At 48.0% G+C, this 18885-nt stretch overlaps 3 protein-coding genes across 3 annotated transcripts in view; 1 reads left to right on the top strand and 2 right to left on the bottom strand.

Annotated features, from left to right (window-relative positions):
* The window catches only part of PLEKHG6 (pleckstrin homology and RhoGEF domain containing G6), a 158918-nt gene that overhangs the window by 72148 nt on the left and 67885 nt on the right, over positions 1-18885 (bottom strand). The window lies entirely within an intron of this gene.
* Positions 5076-13677, bottom strand: LTBR (lymphotoxin beta receptor). Its single transcript, XM_053557820.1, has 10 exons — positions 13349-13677; positions 13121-13217; positions 12656-12781; positions 12422-12574; positions 11953-12049; positions 11696-11793; positions 7719-7826; positions 7392-7417; positions 6599-6827; positions 5076-5965 (listed from the first exon to the last, which is right to left on the bottom strand). Exons 1-10 carry the CDS (start codon positions 13442-13444, stop codon positions 5685-5687), a joined length of 1311 nt encoding a protein of 436 aa, XP_053413795.1. The 5' UTR covers positions 13445-13677; the 3' UTR covers positions 5076-5684.
* SCNN1A (sodium channel epithelial 1 subunit alpha) overlaps positions 13117-18885 on the top strand; it is a 33361-nt gene continuing 27592 nt past the window's right edge. The window contains exon 1 of the mRNA XM_053557813.1: positions 13117-13235. Coding sequence (XP_053413788.1) covers positions 13208-13235 — 28 coding nt within the window. The 5' untranslated portion in view covers positions 13117-13207. The remainder of the gene's footprint in view (positions 13236-18885) is intronic.

Genomic DNA, 18885 nt, shown 5'->3' on the forward strand with positions numbered 1-18885 from the left:
TGCTATGACGTCACAGCTCACAGCAACCTCCAGCTCTTGGGCTCAGGCGATTCTTTGCCTCAGCCTCCCAAGAAGCTGGGACTATAGGCGCCCGCCACAATGGTGGGCTATCTTTTTGTTGCAGTTTGGCTGGGGCCGGGTTTGAACTGGCTACCCTCAGTATATGGGGCCAGTGCCCTACTCACTGAGCCACAGGTGCCACCACCCAAAAGTTGTTTTGTTTTTTTTTTGAGACAGAGTCTCACTCTGTTTCCCCAGGCTAGAGGGCTGTAGCACCATAGCTCACAGCAACTTCAAACTTCTAGGCTCAAGCAATGCTCTTGCCTCAGCTTCTTGAGTAGCTGGGACTATAGGTGCCCACCACCATGCCCAGTTAGTTTTTTTTTTTGTTGTTGTTGTTTGTTTTTTTAGTAGAGATGGGGGTTTTGTTCTTGCTCAGGGTGGTCTTGAACTCCTGAGCCCCAGCAATCCACATGCCTCAGCCTCCCAGAGTGCTAGGATTACAGGCATAAACCTGGGCCTTCTACCCACAGATTTGATGCCTTTTCCATTTTAATTAACTAAGCCCTTAATCACACCCGGTGGATGTAACTTTTGCAGTTTAAGGTACAACAGTAAAACTAGCAAGAATTTCTTTTTCCTTCTTCACATTTTCACAGATTTGTGCTTAGCAAACTTGGCATAGGATTTTTTTTCTTTAGTTTTTGAGAACTTTCACCCTGCTACTTAAAGGAAGTGCTTGATGGTTTTTCTTTAGCATATCCTAATTGCCAGCATCACTATTCTTGTACTTTGGGTTTATTGTTAAGTAAAAAAGGGTGACTTGAACATAAGAAATGCCATACGTGGGCGGTGCCTGTGGCTCAGCGGGTAGGGCGCCGGTCCCATATGCCGGAGGTGGCGGGTTCAAACCCAGCCCCGGCCAAATTGAAAAAAAAAAAAAAAAAAAAAAAAAGAAATGCCATACGTTGATACCTCAACAGTTGATCTGGTAACTGGAGAAGCTCATAAGTGACTGGAGGATGGCAGGGACACAGTGGGAGTCTGAATCTGCTGAACACAGCTCACACACAATGTCTTCACAGAAAACATCCCCCAAACAAAAAAACAAGGAAAGCCAAAAACAAATTCATGCCCTGGGTAGGATGGAACAAAACGTCTCAATGTCTCATCATGTTGCTCAGAACAGTGCACAATGTAAAAGTATAAATTATTTCTTTCTAGAATTTTACATTTAATATTTTTGAACCACAGTTGACAGCAGATAAACTGAAACCGTGGAAAACAAGACCACAGGGAAGAGGGACTACTGTACTACTGTTTGGGGGGGAAAAGGAGGAAAAGAATATGTTTGTATATGTTTATTTGAACATGCATAAATTACCTCTGGAAAAATATCAGAAATAATAACATTCTTTGCTTCCAGGGCCTGGATCTTGGTGGTTGAGGGATAGGGAGTAAAAGAGAGATATTTCACTGTTTACTCTTTGATCCTTTTTGAATTTTGAGCCATGGGAATAAATCACTTATCCAAAAGAGAGGAAACAAAATTAAAACTAAAAAAGAAAAGGAAACTTGACACTGTAATTTACACAAACAGGGATTTGTTTCTCTCATGAAAAGGAACTCAGAAGTAGGTGCTTACCGACTGTGGCTCAGTGAGTAGGGCGCTGGCCCCATATGCCGAGGGTGGTGGGTTCAAACCCAGCCCTGGCCAAACTGCAACAAAAAAATAGCCGGGTGTTGTGGCGGGCACCTGTAGTCCCAGCTACTCGGGAGGCTGAGGCAAGAGAATTGCGTAAGCCCAAGAGTTAGAGGTTGCTGTGAGCTGTGTGATGCCACGGCACTCTACCGAGGGCGGTACAGTGAGACTCTGTCTCTACAAAAAATAAATAAATAAATAAATAAAAAGAAAAAAAAAAGGAATTTGTTCATATATATTTTTTTTAAACTATAGTCCGGCCCTCCAATGGTCTGAGGGACCGTGAATTGGCCCCTTGTTTAAAAAGTTTGAGGACGCCTGCTCTAAGTTGTGCCCAAGAAGCCTTGAGCACAAGGACTCATGGTGAGCTGTATCTTTAGAGTGAAGTAAATAAAGTTTAGAGTGAATAAAATAAAGTTAATAAAATGAAAGAGAGGCTCAGCACCCATAGCACAGTAGTTATGGTGCCAGCCACGTACATGGAGGCTGGCAAGTTCAAACCTGGCCCGGGCCAGCTAAAACAACAACGACAACTGCAACAAAAAAATTGCCAGGTGTTGTAGCAGGCGCCTGTAGTCCCAGCTACTTGGGAGGTTGAGGCAAGAGAATCGCTTAAGCCCAAGAGTTTGAGGTTGCTGTGAGCTGTGATACCAAGACACTCTACTGAGGGCAGTATAGTGAGACTCTGTCTCAAAATAAAAACAAAAATAAATAAAAATAAAATAAAATATAGAGACTGAAGTCCTCCTGCTCCTAATTACAGTGTACACCCATCCCAGGCGCTCTCCAGCATGTGAGCTAGTGGTTGGAAGAATTACTATCTTGACACTCAATTTCACTCTTTCTTTTTTTTTTTTTTTTTGTAGAGACAGAGTCTCACTTTATTGCCCTTGGTAGAGTGCCATGGCATCACAGCTCACAGCAACCTCCAACTCCTGGGCTTAGGTGATTCTCTTGCCTCACCCTCCCAAGTAGCTGGGACTACAGGCGCCCGCCACAACGCCCGGCTATTTTTTTTGTTGTTGTTGTTGCAGTTCACCGGGGCCGGGTTTGAATCTGCCTACCCTCGATATATGGGGCTGGTGCCCTACTCACTGAACCACAGGCCCCATCCTCAATTTCACTCTTTTAAGAATTTTGCCATTGGGCAGCGCCTGTGGCTCAAAGGAGTAGGGCACTGGCCCCATATGCCGGAGGTGGAGGGTTCAAACCCAGTCCCGGCCAAAACTGCAAAAAAAAAAAAAAAAAAGAATTTTGCCATTTATAAATCTGTGTGAATAGGAAAAAGAAAAAAAAAAAAGATACAGCTCGCCAGTATTTACTTCTTAACAAAGGAAGCTGGATCTAATACATTTACAGTCAACCTTAAATGACCCATCCACTCAGTTGGATCAGACGCTTCCTCAGGTATGTGTTTTGCAGCTACCCCAATTTGATGAACCCCAGCAACAGAGTTCTTCGTATTAGATGCACGACAATGGCCTTTCATGGAAGGCACAGGCAGCTGGCAGCAGCTCCCCTGACAGTCCTGCAAACTAAGATCCTCTCTGCCAGGCAGCAAAGGAGGTAATTCGGGCCGGGGAGAGGGCTTGAGAAGATTTAAAGTTCTTTTTTGGGAAAAAGTAAAAGAAGACAAAAAGAAACCAGCCTGACCAAAAACTAAAAAATCATAAATGCGCCTTCTGAGCTAAAAAGAGGCCAGTCTTGATTCTGTTCAGCAACAGAATGTGATTTAGGGCTCTCGAATTTTATGTCTAAAGTGCACACACCTTTCCCTTCAACCAACCTTGGAAGACACTTTTCACTTTGCATGGCAACCAGATGTTTAAGAGGTGACTGAGACTTAACACCCATGGAACACGCAAGAAATTGGATTATTTAGGGAAGTCAGGTCATCAGAGAAATTCTAGAACAGTATGTGCTATATGCAGGGTTGTTTTTTTTTAATCCAAGAGGCTTTCAAAAGCCAGACTAATTGAGCGCAAATCCCAGTTTTTGCCATTTGTAGCTGACTGGACAAATGACGCTCCCTGTGCCTCAGTTTCCTCAATTTTTTTAAAAAAGAATAGTAGGGCGGCGCCTGTGGCTCAGTGAGTAGGGCACTGGCCCCATATGCCGAGGGTGGCGGGTTCAAACCCAGCCCTGGCCAAACTGCAACAAAAAAATAGCCGGGCGTTGTGGTGGGCACCTGTAGTGCCAGCTGCTCGGGAGGCTGAGGCAAGAGAATCGTGTAAGCCCAAGAGTTGGAGGTTGCTGTGAGCCGTGTGACGCCACGGCACTCTACCCGAGGGCGGTACATTGAGACTCTGTCTCTACAAAAAGAAAAAAAAAAAAAAAAAAGGAATAGTAATAGCATTTCCCTTATGGGATTTTTGTGAGGCTTAAATAAGTCAATATTAGGCTGGTCACATACTTGTAATCTTAGCACTCTGGGAGGCCAAGGTGGGTAGATTGCCTGAGCTCAGTAGTTTGAGACCAGCCTGACCAAAAGCGAGACCTTATCACTACTAAAAATAGAAAAACTATAGTTATGTTTAGTAGAAGGGAAGAAGAGAGAGAGGGGAAGGGAGGGTGGATATGGGAGGAGGGAGTGTATTTGGGGGGATCTCATCTAACATGCATGATGCAATGGTACATTTCAAAACTATTAAGAAATGAGTATAATTGTGATGGATGTGTTACTTAGTTCAGTGTACGCATTTCACACTGCATATCAAAGCAGTACCTTGAACCCCATAATGGCATCAGTGTACAAAGTTATAATTTAAAAATAAATGAAAATAAATAAATAAAAATAGAAAAACTAGGTAGATGTCATGCCTGGCGCCTGTAGTCCCAGCTACCCGGGAGGCTGAGGCAAGAGGATTCCTTGAGCCCAAGAGTTTGAGATTGCTGTGAGTTATGATGCCACAGCACTCTACCCAGGGTGACAAAGTGAGACTCTGTCTTAAAAAATAAATAAATAGCTTGTAATCCTAGTACTCTGAGAGGCCAAGGTGGTGGATTGCTTGAGCTCAGGAATTTGAGACCAGCCTGAGCAAAAGCAAGACCCCGTCTCTACTAAAAATAGAAAAACTGAGGCAAGAGGATTGCTTGAGCTGACAAGTTGGAGGTTGCTGGGAGCTATGACACCATGGCACTCTACTCAGGGCAACAGCTTATCAAAAAACTAAAAATACATAGTCTTTACAACACCACCTGGCATGTTGTTAGCTATCACTGATTAATTTTATTATTACCTGAACTACATATACTAGTCCCTCATCAAAATATCTCTGTGGGATTATATTTTAACGTCTTGATCTTTGTCTCTGACATTGTCCCAGTGGAACAGTGCTTCTAGATAAATTCCCAAGAAAAGAGATTAACTGGGTCTCAATCTCTGCTTTATTTGCATGTGGTTACAATTTATAAATACACTCATCACTCTCTTCCCCTCCCAAAAATCTCCCCCAGACCAACTAGTCCTACTCAGAGCACAGTTTTCAATGATTCTTTTTCTTCTCCTCTAGCTGAGGGAAGGAGGTTCTTCCCTATGACTTCATCTTCACGTACAGTCTACCTTAGTCCATGTGAAATATAGACCCTCAAAGGGCCTCTGAAGGCACCATGAATCCTTCAAAGGTCCCGGTGACGTCCTTGCAGGTAACCGTGTAGTGGTTCCCTCAGTGCTGTGCTTGGGTGCAGCATGCCATGGTGGGCAATAGTCAGCATCACGCGCCCTGTCTGTGCCGAGGCTCAGCTGCCGCAGCCCAAGTGCACAAGCAGGTCTGCCCTGAGGCCTCAGGCTTGCTCAGGCAGTGGTGAGAGTCCTGTGGAGGACACTGTACCGGCTAGTGTCCAGCCCTGCTCTCAAAGACTGAAGCTTGGGCTCTACTTCTCAGGGTCCTACCCAGGCCCGCTGTGAGTCCTGTGTGGGTAGGGCAGCCTCAGAAGAGAAGGTGCTCGTGTGTCTTCCTTCTCCTTCTTTTCCCAGATGCTATCAGGCATGGGTGACAAATTGGCTTCTTGGGTCCCTGTTCGAGGGTGTGGCACCCCAGTGCTCTGTCTCAGCTAGGTGCCAGGTTTTGCCATCTTCCTGGTAAGGTGTACAGAGCCCGGGAGGGTCAGGGTCACCACCCTCTTCAGGAATGGGGTATGGAGGTTCTGGGGGCACTGGGGGATCTCCAGGGCCCCGTGCTCCCCCAACCACTGGCCCATTGTATATGTAGATGTTGCCAGTGACAGTCATGGACCCGCCAGTGACATGAATACCATTGGTACCTGTAGGAAGGGAGGCAAAGTAAGAGGAGTCAAGGGAGCACTATTAAGAAAGGAAGGCTCTGGCTTGGCACCCATAGCTTAGTGAGTAGGGCTCTGGTCACATACACTGAGGCTAGCAGGTTTGAGCTGCCTGGGCCTGCTAAACAACAATGAGAACTGCAACAAAAAAATAGCCGGGCGTTGTGGCGGGCGCCTCTAGTCCCAGCTACTCGGGAGGCTGAGGCAAGAGAATCGGTTCAGCCCAAGAGTTTGAGGTTGCTGTGAGCTGTGATGCCATAGTACTCTACTGAGGGTGACATAGTGAGACTCTGTCTCAAAAAAGAAAGGAAGGAAGGCTCCCTACATGGGGCCCATTACTCCCCCAAATCTCCCAGCCATCTTCTAGCCTTCTCCCTCGTATCCCATCCCCTCTCACACTTGGTATTGCTCTCTCAAGCTCTTGTGTTCATTTCCATTTCTGGGTTTTCCAGTCTCCTTCCTTCTCCCTAGTTGTGACACTCTGGCTGGCAGCCAGAATCTCTGCCTTGCCTCTGTTTTCATGTTTTTGTTTCATCTGGCCCACACTGTTCCCCTCCCTTCCACCTTCCCCGTTTCCCTTCTCCCTGCAGGCTTGCAGGCCTGCCCCATGCTCACCGTGGGCCACCTGGCCCTGCTCCCTGGACTCAATCTCCGGCTCCCTGGGCTGGCCCAGAGGACTCTGCTGTTGCAGCACCTCTTGATCCAAAACTGTAGTTGTCAGGTGCCCAACAGAGGCTGGGGACAAGTCTCTAGAGAAGGGTATAAGTGGCTTCACCAGGTCAGGGAAATGTGGGTTGGCTGGTGGAGCCTCCCAGCATGGAACAGCAGCATTTGATTCCTCTCCCTGCAGGAGAGAGACTCCACTAATGAGGGCCTCACACCTCATGCTTCTTTAGTTCTCACACCCCACCCCAGCTTGCCCACCTCTGTTCCCTATCTCACTTCCTGCCCAGGTTTTTGTACGTGTTCCCCCCTCTTCCAGAGCACTTTTCCCCATAGCCCCATGGCTGGCTCCTCACATCTTCAGCTCTCTGCTCAAATATTAACTTCCCAGAGAGGTTTTTCCCTGTTCATTAGTCTGGACTAGCACACTCCCATCCTTTGCCACTGCCATACACTGCCCCCCCACCTCCTCCTCCACTTTGTTCAGCAGTTATCACCACCTAATACGTATTTATTTAACTGTATTCTCACTCTGGCATGTAAACACTAGGAGGGCAGGAGCTTTGTTCTGCTCATGGCTGTACCCCGAGCTCCTAGCACAGTGCTTGACACATGGCATGCTCCATAAATCCTTAACAGAATGAAACAATGAATGGTCAAGTCTGCATACTCTTTTCCTATGTGCTCCTACCTTATACCCCCAGCCTCTCCACCCTCCTGGCTTCCTTTTCAACCTCCCCATTACCTCTGAACGCTTCTTAAGCAGGGATCCTGCAATAGAAGAGGAAAGGGGTGTAGGGCCTCTGGCAGGCCCCAAGCCCCCAGCCTTTCACCCTCCATACCCCACCACAATGTGTTGCTATACACATGGGGTCCCAGAAGGAATAGACTATTGTCACCCTCATCTCTGGCCTCAGAATGAGGGGCTGGGTGAAGATGATGATGCCTTTGTTGGAGGCCGGCATGGGGAGTCTTGTGAGTATGGGGAGCAGAAGGATGTGCAATGGGGAAGTTGGCTATACCTCTCCCAGCCCCACTGCTGACCCATCCACGTGGGGACAGAAGGTCCTACCCAGCTTTCTGCAGAGAGAGTGGTGGCTCTTCCAGATGCAGACAAGGATGGTGGCAAGGAGCAGGAAGGAGACCAGAGGCAGCAGGATGGCCAGCACCAACTTTTTTCCTGCCAGAACAGCAGACAGGGTGGGTGATGGCAGGCCCAAGAAGCAGGGGAGGATTAAAGAGGAGTGTTTCAGTTCTCCGGGCAAACCAACAGAGAAAAGGGAGTAGCTTTTCCCTTCTAGCCTCACTGCAGCTCCTACAGGCAGAATGAGAGAAACTTCCCTTGGGCTACATGGAAGGGGAACTAAGATGGACTTGGGAGGACCTCTTGACAGCCAGGAGAGACTGTATCATGGATGGACATGTTTGGGGGTACAGGTGCCCTCCTGCTCAGAGACCAGGATTGGGCAGTCTTGTAGGTGAGAGATGGGAGCTTAGGCACTTGGGGTTCAAGGGCTGATAGAGGGAGTGGGAGGCAGTAGGGCAGGGTAGGGCTTAGGGTTGTAAACAGACTCATCCCACAGGGTAAAGCCACATTTCTGTGGGCTTGGTTTTCATACAGAGGGCCACCATAGGGGAGCTGTCACTCTACACCTGCTGGGGTATTTATAGGGGTAGAGGGAGGGTAGGGAGCTTGCTTCTGAACTCTGCCTATGGCTGCCTAGGAGAGCAGGGCCTGCAAGCTGTCCACCTCCTTGCTTAAGGCACGTTCCAGGAGGGGAATGTAATGCTAGATAATTTCTGTCTTCCTATGGGTCTCAGTGCTGCCATTAATACCATGGAGTCAGTCCACAGTGCCCATCAACTGTGCCTACTTTGGAGGGCTTGGACATTTGTATACTGGGAGTTTTGCATTTTCCGATTCACCTTTATCTGTATGGAGTTCTGAATGGAAGGTAGGGGCAGAAACTGGACTATGGGTTTGGACACCTGGTTTCCTGCCCAGCCATGTAACTTTTAAGTCCTTTCACCTCCTTGAACATCAGCTTTTCATATCCAAAATGAGGTTAGCTTACATATTCTCTCAAATTCCAGCTCTAAAATGCCAGTTGTATTCGCTACATATTTAACAATAGGACATGAAAAAATATTTATGATATATTGTTGAATGAAAAATCAAGCTATAGGCTCGGTGCCTATAGCTTAGCGGCTAGGGCGCCAGCCACATACACCAGAGCTAGCAGGTTCAAATCCAGCCTGGGCCTGCCAAACAACAATGACAACTGTTGTGGTGGGCACCTGTAGTCCCAGCTCCTTGGGAGGCTGAGGCAAGAGAATCGCTTAAACCCAAGAGTTTGAGGTTGCTGTGAGCTGTGAAACCACGACACTCTACCCAGGGCAACAGCTTGAGACTCTGTCTCTAAATAAATAAATAAAGCTATAAAACATCAAAATTTCTCCATTTTTAGAAAAGAAAATTACATATAAAACATGCATAGAAAAAATGGGAGGATATACACCACAATGTAAAGAGTAGCTATGCTGGCTTGGCACTCATAGCTCAGTGTTCAGGGCACCTGCCACATACACCAGGGCTGGTGAGTTCAAACCTGGCCTGGGGCCTGCTAAACAACAACAACAACAAAAAATAGCGAGCATTGTGGCAGGCGCCTGTAGTACCCAGCTACTTGGGAGGCTGAGGCAAGACAATTGCTTAAGCCCAGGAGTTTGAGGTTGCTGTGAGCTGTGACAACATAGCACTCTACCAAGGGCGACAAAGTGAGACTCTGTCTCAAAAAAAAAAAAAAAAGAAAAAGAAAAGAGTAGTTATGTTTAGGTGATGGTTCTGTGGGGTATTGGTTGTTCGAATTTTCTAATTTTCTATAGCGTGTGTGCATCATGGCATGGGCTTTGGAGTAAGCAAGAGCTGAGAACAGATTTTAGAAACACCAGTTATCACCTGGTTGATCTTGGGAAAGTCACTTAATTTCTCTGAGCCTCAGTTTCTTCATGACGTAGGGTGATTAAGAGGATTAAACGAGTTAGTGAATGTAAAGTGTTTACTGAGTGCCTGACACACTAGTTCTCACTAAATGGAAGCTGTAATTACAAATATTTGGTAATTTTTTAAAGTTAATAAAGTAAACTCACTGCCATAAATATGGTTACAGCCATTAGAAACATCCTGAAATCACCTTTTAGATTAGGAAACCACTCAGTCCACAGGAAACACACACACACACGAAAAAACTGAATGAGGGATAATCTCTCCAACAGTGAAAGCATTTAATTTAATAAAGAGGTATTCCTGGTGATAAGAGAATCATGGGGAGAAACAGAAAGAGAAGGAGAGAGTGTAAGCATTTGTCCAAAAGGGCAAGAGATCCTACAGATATCAGATATTGCAATAAGCTGGGTAACAGAGAATTTTAAATGTTGTAGCACTTACTCAGCTTCACGTTATCATTGCTGTATTGGAGTGATAGCCTGGTATTTTCAATATTGGGGATTTTTTTCAATAAATTTTTGATGCATCATATTCTGAATTTTAAAATATGGTGGAAGCCAAGCTAAACAATTGTCTATGGATTGATTTTTGTCTCTGTGGGTCCATTAGGAAAAGCTCATGCATCTAGTAATTACTTTCATTTAGAATAAAAAATTAAAATTCTGGCTCGACGCCCACAGCACAGTATTTATGGAGTCAGCCACATGAGGCTGGTAGGTTTGAGCCCAGCCTGGGCCAGCTAAACAATAATGACAACTGCAACAAAAAAATAGCCAGGTGTTGTGGCGGGCCCCTGCAGTCCCACTTACTTGGGAAACTGAGGCAAGAGAATCTCTTAAGCCCAAGAGTTTGAGGTTGCTGTGAGCTGTGATGACACAGCACTCTACCAAGGGCAACACAGTGATACTCTGTCTCAAAAAAAAAAAAATAAATAAAATTCTGTAATTCTGCATTTAAGTTTGAACATTAATCTATGTTTTATATATACACATATATGTACACATATGCCAATAAATGAAGATGAGATAAAAAATAAAAGAGGTATTCCATCTAAGTAAGTAGATTGTATGATGGTGGCATGTCCAAAATCATGACAATAATGTCAGTTCTAATTACATCTCAGTAGGGGGTGTTTCTTGGCATGATATTATAGTTTATTATATATAACATTTTGGGGTTTTTTAATATAGGGTCTCGATCTATTACCCAGTGACTACTGCAGTGCAGTAGTGAAATCATAGCTCACTATAATGTCCAACTCCTGGGCTCAAGTGATTCTCCCACTTCAGTGTCCCATGTAGCTAGGACAATAGATGCACACCACCACACCTGGCTAATCTTTCTATTTTTTATAAAGAGAGGGTCTCACTTTTGCTCAGGCTGGTCTCTAGCTCCTGGTCTCAAGTGATCCTCCTGCCTCAGCCTCCCAAAAGTGCTGGGATTACAGGTGTGAGCCACTGCACCCAGCCAAAAAACAAAAAAAAAAATTTTTTGAGACAGTCTCAAGCTGTGGCCCTGGGTAGAGTGCCGTGGCATCAGAGCTCACAGCAACTCCCAACTCAGGGTCAAGCGATCCTTTTGCCTCAGTTTTTCTATTTTTTAGTAGAGACAGGTTCTCACTTTTGCTCAGGCTGGTCTCGAACTCATGAACTCAAGTAATCCACCCACCTCATCCTCCCAGAGGACTAGGATTATAGACATGAGTCACTGCACCCAGCCCCGCCCCCCAAAACTTTTTTTAAGAGATGGGGTCTCACTATGTTGTCCAGACTGGTCTTAAACTCCTGAAGTTAAGCAGTCCTCCTGCCTGGGCACCCCAAAGTGCTGGGATTACAGGCATAAGCCACTACTCCTGCTCAGTATATATAAATTAAAAAGTGTATGTGTAGATAAACTAGTCTAGGGATACTCCAGTTTCTCTTTAAGGAACTTCTTGCCCTGATTTGGGGAGGGAAGAATTCATCTTTTCTCCACTTTTTAGATGGGGTGGATAAGGCATTTTTCCAGATATTCCCTTGTGTCCCTTAGCCCTGGCCCCTCACCTGCCATCTCGAGGGGCAGTGGCTCTGATGTGTTTCTGCAGCTTGTGTCATACTGGGCGGTGCCTGGAACTGCCTCCACCAGACCCTGGTCCTCACACCTGCAGAGGAAAGAGAGGCCTATGACTTCTTCATGCTCCCATCCATGAGACCCCAACTTAAGTGGGCATATGGGGCTGGAAGTGGTGAGGGGGGACTATGGTGTCAAGAATGGGGGTGCCTCTCAGAGGATGAAAAGATCACGGGTGAGGCATACTCACCTGGTGTGGGGCTGGCAGCGAGCACTAGGGGAGGAGGTGTTCTGGAAGTGCCCTGCCTTGCAGGGGACACAGTTGTTGTTAGCCTCCCCAGCTTTACCTGGCAAGAGAAAGGCAAGCCAGCCAGAGTGAATGAGCAGAAGGGAGCCTTTTGCCTCACTGTGAGCTTCCTTCATACCCACTGGATGGCCTCCTGCTGTCCCACCCACCCTGTCTGAATTTCCCACCTTTCTCAAGCTCTGCTTTGCTGCCTACCATTTTGCTTAAGCTTCCTGAGTGCTGAGAGACCCCCCTCCTTCGTCCCCTGGATTTGTCCCGATTCTGTTTCCATGAGCACAGAATAAGAAGAGGCATTTTATGCTCAGAACTACCTGAGGGATCACCATGGACACAGCACCATCTTCCCTGGCCCCCATGTAAGATAGCAGGCACCCAGCCCCCTTTTCACCCTCTGCCCTCAGTGACCTCTGACCTTTGAGCTCAGCTTCAGTGCCAGGGGGGCAGTCAGAAAGTAGCTCGCAGTGCGTACACTCATGGGTCCTAGCTGCACAGAACATTCCAGGCTGGCAGCGGCATTGGGTTTTCTGCTTGCTGGTGCAAGGCGCAACCTCCTCGAGGCCCATCACTGGTGGGCAGACAGGCGGGCTCAGGTGAGAGCTGTGCCACAGGAGCTCCCAGCCCTCCTCCCCAGGCACACCCCACTCACCGGAGTCACAGGGGCGGCATAGGTGGCAGGAGGAGACATAGTTCCAGTGCTCAGTGTAGGAGTTTTCAGAGCACGTGGTGCAAATTGTGTCCCGGCTACGGCTGCACTCAGCTGAGGCATAAGTGCCTAGGATGTGAGTGGGGCAGTAGGGGGTTAGGAGGCAGGATTCCACCTTCATCGCTGCTGCTTGCTGTAGGAGCTGGTCCTGTGCCTCAGTGTCTCCCCCATCACCCCATCCCAGCCTTGCAGCTACCTCTCAGCTAGGGACAGAGCCAAGAGGCCCGCCCAGTGAAGAGGGCAAATCACAGAGCCTGCAAATGATGGTCGACCAGTTTCTCACGCTCTGTCTCTGCCAGCTCGTTTTCCTGGAGGACAGTGTCCTCCTTCTCTCTGAAGCAGCAAGGGGGCTAGAGCCCCCCGGAACCCACCTCCGTGTCCCAGGCTTCCTCCAGCATTGCCTCTCACCTGGTGGACAGCGGGAGCAGCAGACCCGGTGCCTGGGCTCATAGTACTCCTTTTCCTGGTCCTTGCAGGTCTGGTTTTCTGAGCTGTATGGGTGCACCTTCAAGGGGAAATGTAGGTAAGGGGAGAAGAATTAGTCGGGGGTCAGTTTGGGAGGGCAGAGGGCCCACAGAGAAGGCTGCCTACAGCCCTCTTCCCTGCCTTCACCCACTCCCACTGTCCCTTCCTCACCAGCTGGAGCTGGGAATCTGCCAGGAGTCCACAGAGACCCAGCACAAGCGGCCCCAAGGCCAGGCCGCCGGCAGCAGTGGCCCTAGGCAGACGCATGGCGGCCACTCAGCCAGTCAGTCAGATGGGTGGGGGGCCTGGGAGGAAGGTGGGAGGCGACGTCCTGGGCAGAGACAGCAGCTTCCCCAGCCTAGCCTCTGGAAATGGACTCAGGGGCGATGTGCCCCCGGGGCCGGGAGCAGCCAGGCCTGGCCTGCAGGCCTCCAGTGACCGCCGCTGGGCTCAGGAAGTGGGAGTGGAGCGAGCTGGCTGCGGGGGCGGGGACAGGGAGCGCTGGGAGCTGAGGCTTGCCTGTCGCAATCACAATCGGGGAAGAGGAACAGGCTTGGCTGGGCCGGAGGGGGTGGCCGGGAAAACACGTGAGGGCAGCAGGGGCCGGAACCAGGCCTCCTCCCTTCTTTGGAAGCTTGACCAGGGAGAGGAGGGCTGAGGCTGGGCCCAACTGGTGGTAAAGGGGCGGCAAAACTAGTGGACGGTCCTCAGATAGGCCTCCAAGGACCCAGCTGGGGCAGCGCTGCCCAAGGAACAGAGGGAGCTCAGGATAGGTGCTGGATCTGACAAGCAGAGGGCAGGGGAAGAGCAAACATGGAGAGTGCACTGAGCAGAGAGCCTGGGCCAGCAGATGCAGTGTAGGAGGCCCAGAAGTCTGGGTAGGCACATGCCCCGCCGTGAGACTTTTTAAAACAAGTTACAAGGGAATAACAAGCCAGCCAGTCCTCCACCCTGCTAACCCAACCTAGTCCACACATGAGTGGGCGCAGGTCACCTATGAGACACTTGGAGGGTGCAGCAGGCCCTCCTCCCTCCTTAGGGAGCCTCACTCTCAAGGAGAGAATGGGGGAGGATTGCAGCCAAAATTCCTGGGGAGTAGGGGCCAGCTAGGCTAAGCTGGGCAGCGACAACTCTCAGTTCCATCTTCCCTGCCCACAAGCCTTTGGCTCCCTTTGAACTGGAGAGGGCTGAGAACTCACCCCATCCAGACCCCTCACCTGGAGAATGAAGAAGGTTGAGGCTCATGGTGACACACAAGGAGACCAGGATTCCAGGGCAGCCTGATCTGGTCCTTGCCCCCTTTCTTCCCACCACCTCTCTCAATCCTTTAACAGCACCCCCTTACCACTGGCTCTCTGGTCCTCTTGTCTAACTCCTGCCTGTGCTGGAGGATCCACTCAGGCTCTGGGAAGCAGGCCCTGCCCCAGGCTGAACGCCTACTTACTGTGAAGACTGCTCTCTAGCCTGCTGGTCTTGTCTGCTTCCCCTCCAGGTTGGGAGGTCTGCAGTGGTCTGGGCAGAGCAGCATGTAACACATAACCCAATACCTATTTATTGAATAAACAGATGATGTCCATATCACATAGCCAGTTCATGGCAGAAACAGCCTAGAGTCCAGGTCTCCTGATTTTTAGGTCCCGGCTCATTCAAATAGCAACCATGCTGCTTCCTTGTGCCTCCAGGTGTCTCCCTCGGGATGAGGGGCTAACTTCTCTTGAGACAGGTTGCATTGTCCCTTTCCCTGAAGGGCCCTGTTCAGCGCTCTTTCTTACCCTGGTTGGTCTGATGGCTGGACAGGCTCTGGGTGGAGGTATAAGAAGTGCTTGTGCAGGAGTGAGTCTGGGGGAAGAGAAGTCATAAAAAGGTGAGGGACCTGCCTGAGCTTTAGACATTTTACTCTGTGAGGCTATTTCTCCTCACATGGGCAGCCCAGGACCCACGCTCTGCTGGCAACTCTAGATGCAGAGTTGACCAAGGCTGCCTGGAAAGGGGGACCAGTATCAGGGCTGTTGCTTCTTCCAGGTCAAGAGAGGCTGGGGGCTGGGGCCTGGGGCCTGGGGCTGGACTCACTCCTGAGCTCCTAAATGCATAAAGAATGCATGTGTATCAACTCTAGATACTTTTTTCTTTTCTCTTCTCTTATCTTATCAAAGAAATTTCACATAAAACATCATATACAAAAGCAGAGAAAGTAATATTGGGTCCCCCTACCGGATGTACTCTTTACCCAGGTTCAACTCCTGGCCAGTTTTATTTCTTCTGTATACCCTTCATCCACCAGCATGCGCACACACACCCGACACACACACACACACACACACACTCTTTCTCTCACACACACACACTCACTCTCTCTCACACACACACACACACACACACTCTCTCTCTCTCTTTTGATCTCCTGTGATTGTTTTGAAACAAATCCCAGACATCATATCTTTTCATTTGAAAATATTTGAGAATATTTATTCTAAAAGACAGGAACTCTTTTTCTTTTAATTGAGGTATAAATTATACACAATGAAGCCCATAATATACAGATCAGTGCATTTTTCACTTTCAAATATTCTCGTGTATCCACCCCTCAGCCCCTACTCACTCCAGAGCATTTCTTGCACTACGAAAGGTCACTGCATGCTCTTCCCAATCAAAACTTTCTGCTTTGCAGGTAACTACTATCTCAGATCCTGTTTAACCTCAGCAGGCTGAACGATAGCCTTCTTTCTGTAGCCAGTCACATCAGTCACTTGAACCCTTGAGTCCTAAGAAAAGGACTAAGATCTGGTTTTCATTTACCCTGGTCCCCGCACGTTACCTCTCTGAGTCTCTCTCTCTCTTTTTTTTCTGAGATAAGGATAGAGTGTAGTAGCTCATTGCAGCCTCCAACTCCTGCTCAAACCATCCCCACCCCTACTCAGTCTTCCTACCTGGCCCTCTCTGGGTCTCTTTTTTGTACCAATCAGCTGCTGGTTTGCTCTCAGATCTGTGTATCTCCACCACCCAGCATCCCCTCCACCCTCCAACCCCCAAACCCCACCATGTCACAGCTGGGAACTACATTTCCCAAATATTAAACCTATCTGGGGTAGGTTTAACCAATATGAGGCACTGGTATAAGACAGGTGAGTAAGAGCTGAGAAGACAGGTGGGTAAGAGCTGAGAAGAAGCCAGACTATGTCTCCCCTCTCTGCTTTATCCCTTTGTCTGCATTGGTTGTGTTTGTTCCTTTCCTCCTTCCACAATTCCATCTTCTACCTGGGCAGCCTGCGCTATTTAGTTCCTGCCGCATTGCTTTGGAGGCTTCTTGGTCTTAGATGCTACATCACCTGTCATCTTTCTGGCCCTAGGGATAGTGGCTGCTTCTTGCTTTGCTGTTTTCTAAGCTGCCTTACGATCCCCTGTTGGTTTCTCAGCTCTCCCATCAATCATGCACAAATTCCCTTTGTTAAATTCCATCCCTTTGAAAGACTTAGTGTTTCCTGTTTCCCAGCTGGACCATGACAGATAAATCTTATCAATAAATGGCCATTATAATGTCTACCCAACCTTCCCCAGGAGGGTGAAAGGAGACTCGCAGAGGTGAGAAATCCTTTGTTGTGGACAAGGAATTATCCTTGCTTCTTTCCTTTTGTGTTCTTCACCAGCTTCCATGAAGTTTTTCTAATTTTCACCGGTCGACACCAGACCCACACTAGGTGTCACTCAGACTCTCAGAATGTGTGGGAGTGGACTCTTCTCCCAGGCCTTCTTCAGAGGGAATTGTTGAGAGATCTACCTTCCCACAGGCCCGTGAAGAATCCCAAAAGAGGGTTGGTGGAATGGATTCTTGTAAATACACTTTCTTTGTCTCCTCTTCCCCACACTGTTCTTTTTTTTGTGTGTGTGTGTAGAGACAGAGTCTCACTTTATGGCCCTCGGTAGAGTGCCGTGGCCTCACACAGCTCACAGCAACCTCCAACTCCTGGGCTTAAGCGATTGTCTTGCCTCAGCCTCCCGAGTAGCTGGGACTACAGGCGCCCGCCACAACGCCCGGCTATTTTTTGGTTGCAGTTTGGCCAAGGCCAGGTTTGAACCCGCCACCCTCGGTATATGGGGCCGGCGCCTTACCGACTGAGCCACAGGCGCCGCCCCCCCACACTGTTCTTAACCAACTGCCCTTGGAAAGGATCTGGTAAATACCGAGAAATGCATAACTGATGAGGGTTGCCCTTCTCCAGAGAACAAGGTCTTAATCCACTTGTTCTTGACTTTGCCTCCTCCCAGAAGACATTTAGCGGTACCTGGAGATGTTTTTTTTTTTTTTTTTTTTTTTTTTGTGGTTTTTGGCCGGGGCTGGGTTTGAACCCGCCACCTCCGGCATATGGGACCAGCGCCCTACTCCTTGAGCCACAGGCGCCACCCAGATGTTTTTGATTGTAACGACTTAGGAGGTACTACTGGCATCTAGCAAATAAAGGCCAGGGATGCTGCTAAACCTGCCATGCACAGAGCAGAATTATCCCATCCCGTAACAAGGAATTATCTGGCTGAAAACGTCAATAGTGCTAAGGTTGATAAACCCTATCTTAACCCAAAGTGATAAAATTCTATGGTTGAGCCTCTAAGTATCCTTCCAGGTAACTACACTAAGTATAGTAGGGAGGGATTTTCTGAACTATCATTTTAGATTATAGAGAAAAAAATATTTTTTGAGACAGAGTCATAGCTCACAGCAACCTCAAACTCTTGGGTTTAAGCAATCCTCTTCCCTCAGCCTCCTGAGTAGCTGGGACTACAGGCACCCACCACAACGCACAGCTATTCTTTAGAGACAGGGTCTCAATCTAGCTCAGGCTGGTCTTGAACCCCTGAGCTCAGGCAACCCACCCACCTTGGCCTCCCAAAAGTGCTAGAATTATATAGGCATGAGCCACCATTCCCGCCCAGATAATAGAGAAATCTATATGATGTAAGCACAGATAAAGAGACTGCTGTTTCCCACAGTGGGAAGACCTGTGTGGGACAGTTAATTAGCTTTAAGAAGTAAGAATAAAGAGTTGTATGTATATATATATATTTTTGAGACAGAGTCTTACTGTGTCACCCTCAGTAGAGTGCTATGGTGTCACAGCTCACAGCAACCTCAAACTCTTGGGCTTAAGCAATTCTCTTGCCTCAGCCTCCCAAGTATCTGGGACTACAGGCACCTGCCACAATGCCTGGCTATTTTTTTGTTGCAGTTGTCATTGTTGTTTAGCAGGCCTGGGCCTGGTTTGAACCCACCAGCTTCAGTGTATGTGGCCGTTGCCCTAACCACTGAGATACAGGTGCTGAGCTAAAGAGTTGTATTTAATTGAGTAAATCATTGTTACCATAGAAAGGATAGAGGATGAAAAGGAAAAAGTGAAGAAAATATAAATAAAATGATAGACCACAAATAAATGAGTTATCAAGGAAGTGAGGATGTTTGATGTTTGGGGGATGCTTTCCCAAAGCACATCCCTTTCTTCAAAGATAAACCTTGGGTCTTACCCAAGATCCTAATTCTGCTGTCTTCTGCAGAATGAGTCAACAAACAGTAACCACAGGCACTGAGCTCACCAACATGCTCCCTATCCTCATGTATGTAAACACACATACACATCAGGATAATCATGGTATTAATAAATAATAATAACGACGATAAATAGTAATAGTAGTAAATGGCAGCGAGTGCTGAGATAGGTTCT

Source organism: Nycticebus coucang, chromosome 12 (assembly GCF_027406575.1).
Source record: "Nycticebus coucang isolate mNycCou1 chromosome 12, mNycCou1.pri, whole genome shotgun sequence".
NCBI lineage: Eukaryota > Metazoa > Chordata > Mammalia > Primates > Lorisidae > Nycticebus > Nycticebus coucang.

What these genes read in the sequence shown, in the direction of transcription:
- LTBR (XM_053557820.1), bottom strand. Translation starts at nt 13,444, where the DNA reads ATGCGTCTGCCTAGGGCCACTGCTGCCGGCGGCCTGGCCTTGGGGCCG. An exon ending in ATGCCGCCCCTGTGACTCCG is followed by an intron (nt 12,575 to 12,655) that starts GTGAGTGGGGTG and finishes TCTGCCCACCAG; the next exon opens with TGATGGGCCTCGAGGAGGTT. An exon ending in CACTGAAGCTGAGCTCAAAG is followed by an intron (nt 12,050 to 12,421) that starts GTCAGAGGTCAC and finishes TTCTCTTGCCAG; the next exon opens with GTAAAGCTGGGGAGGCTAAC.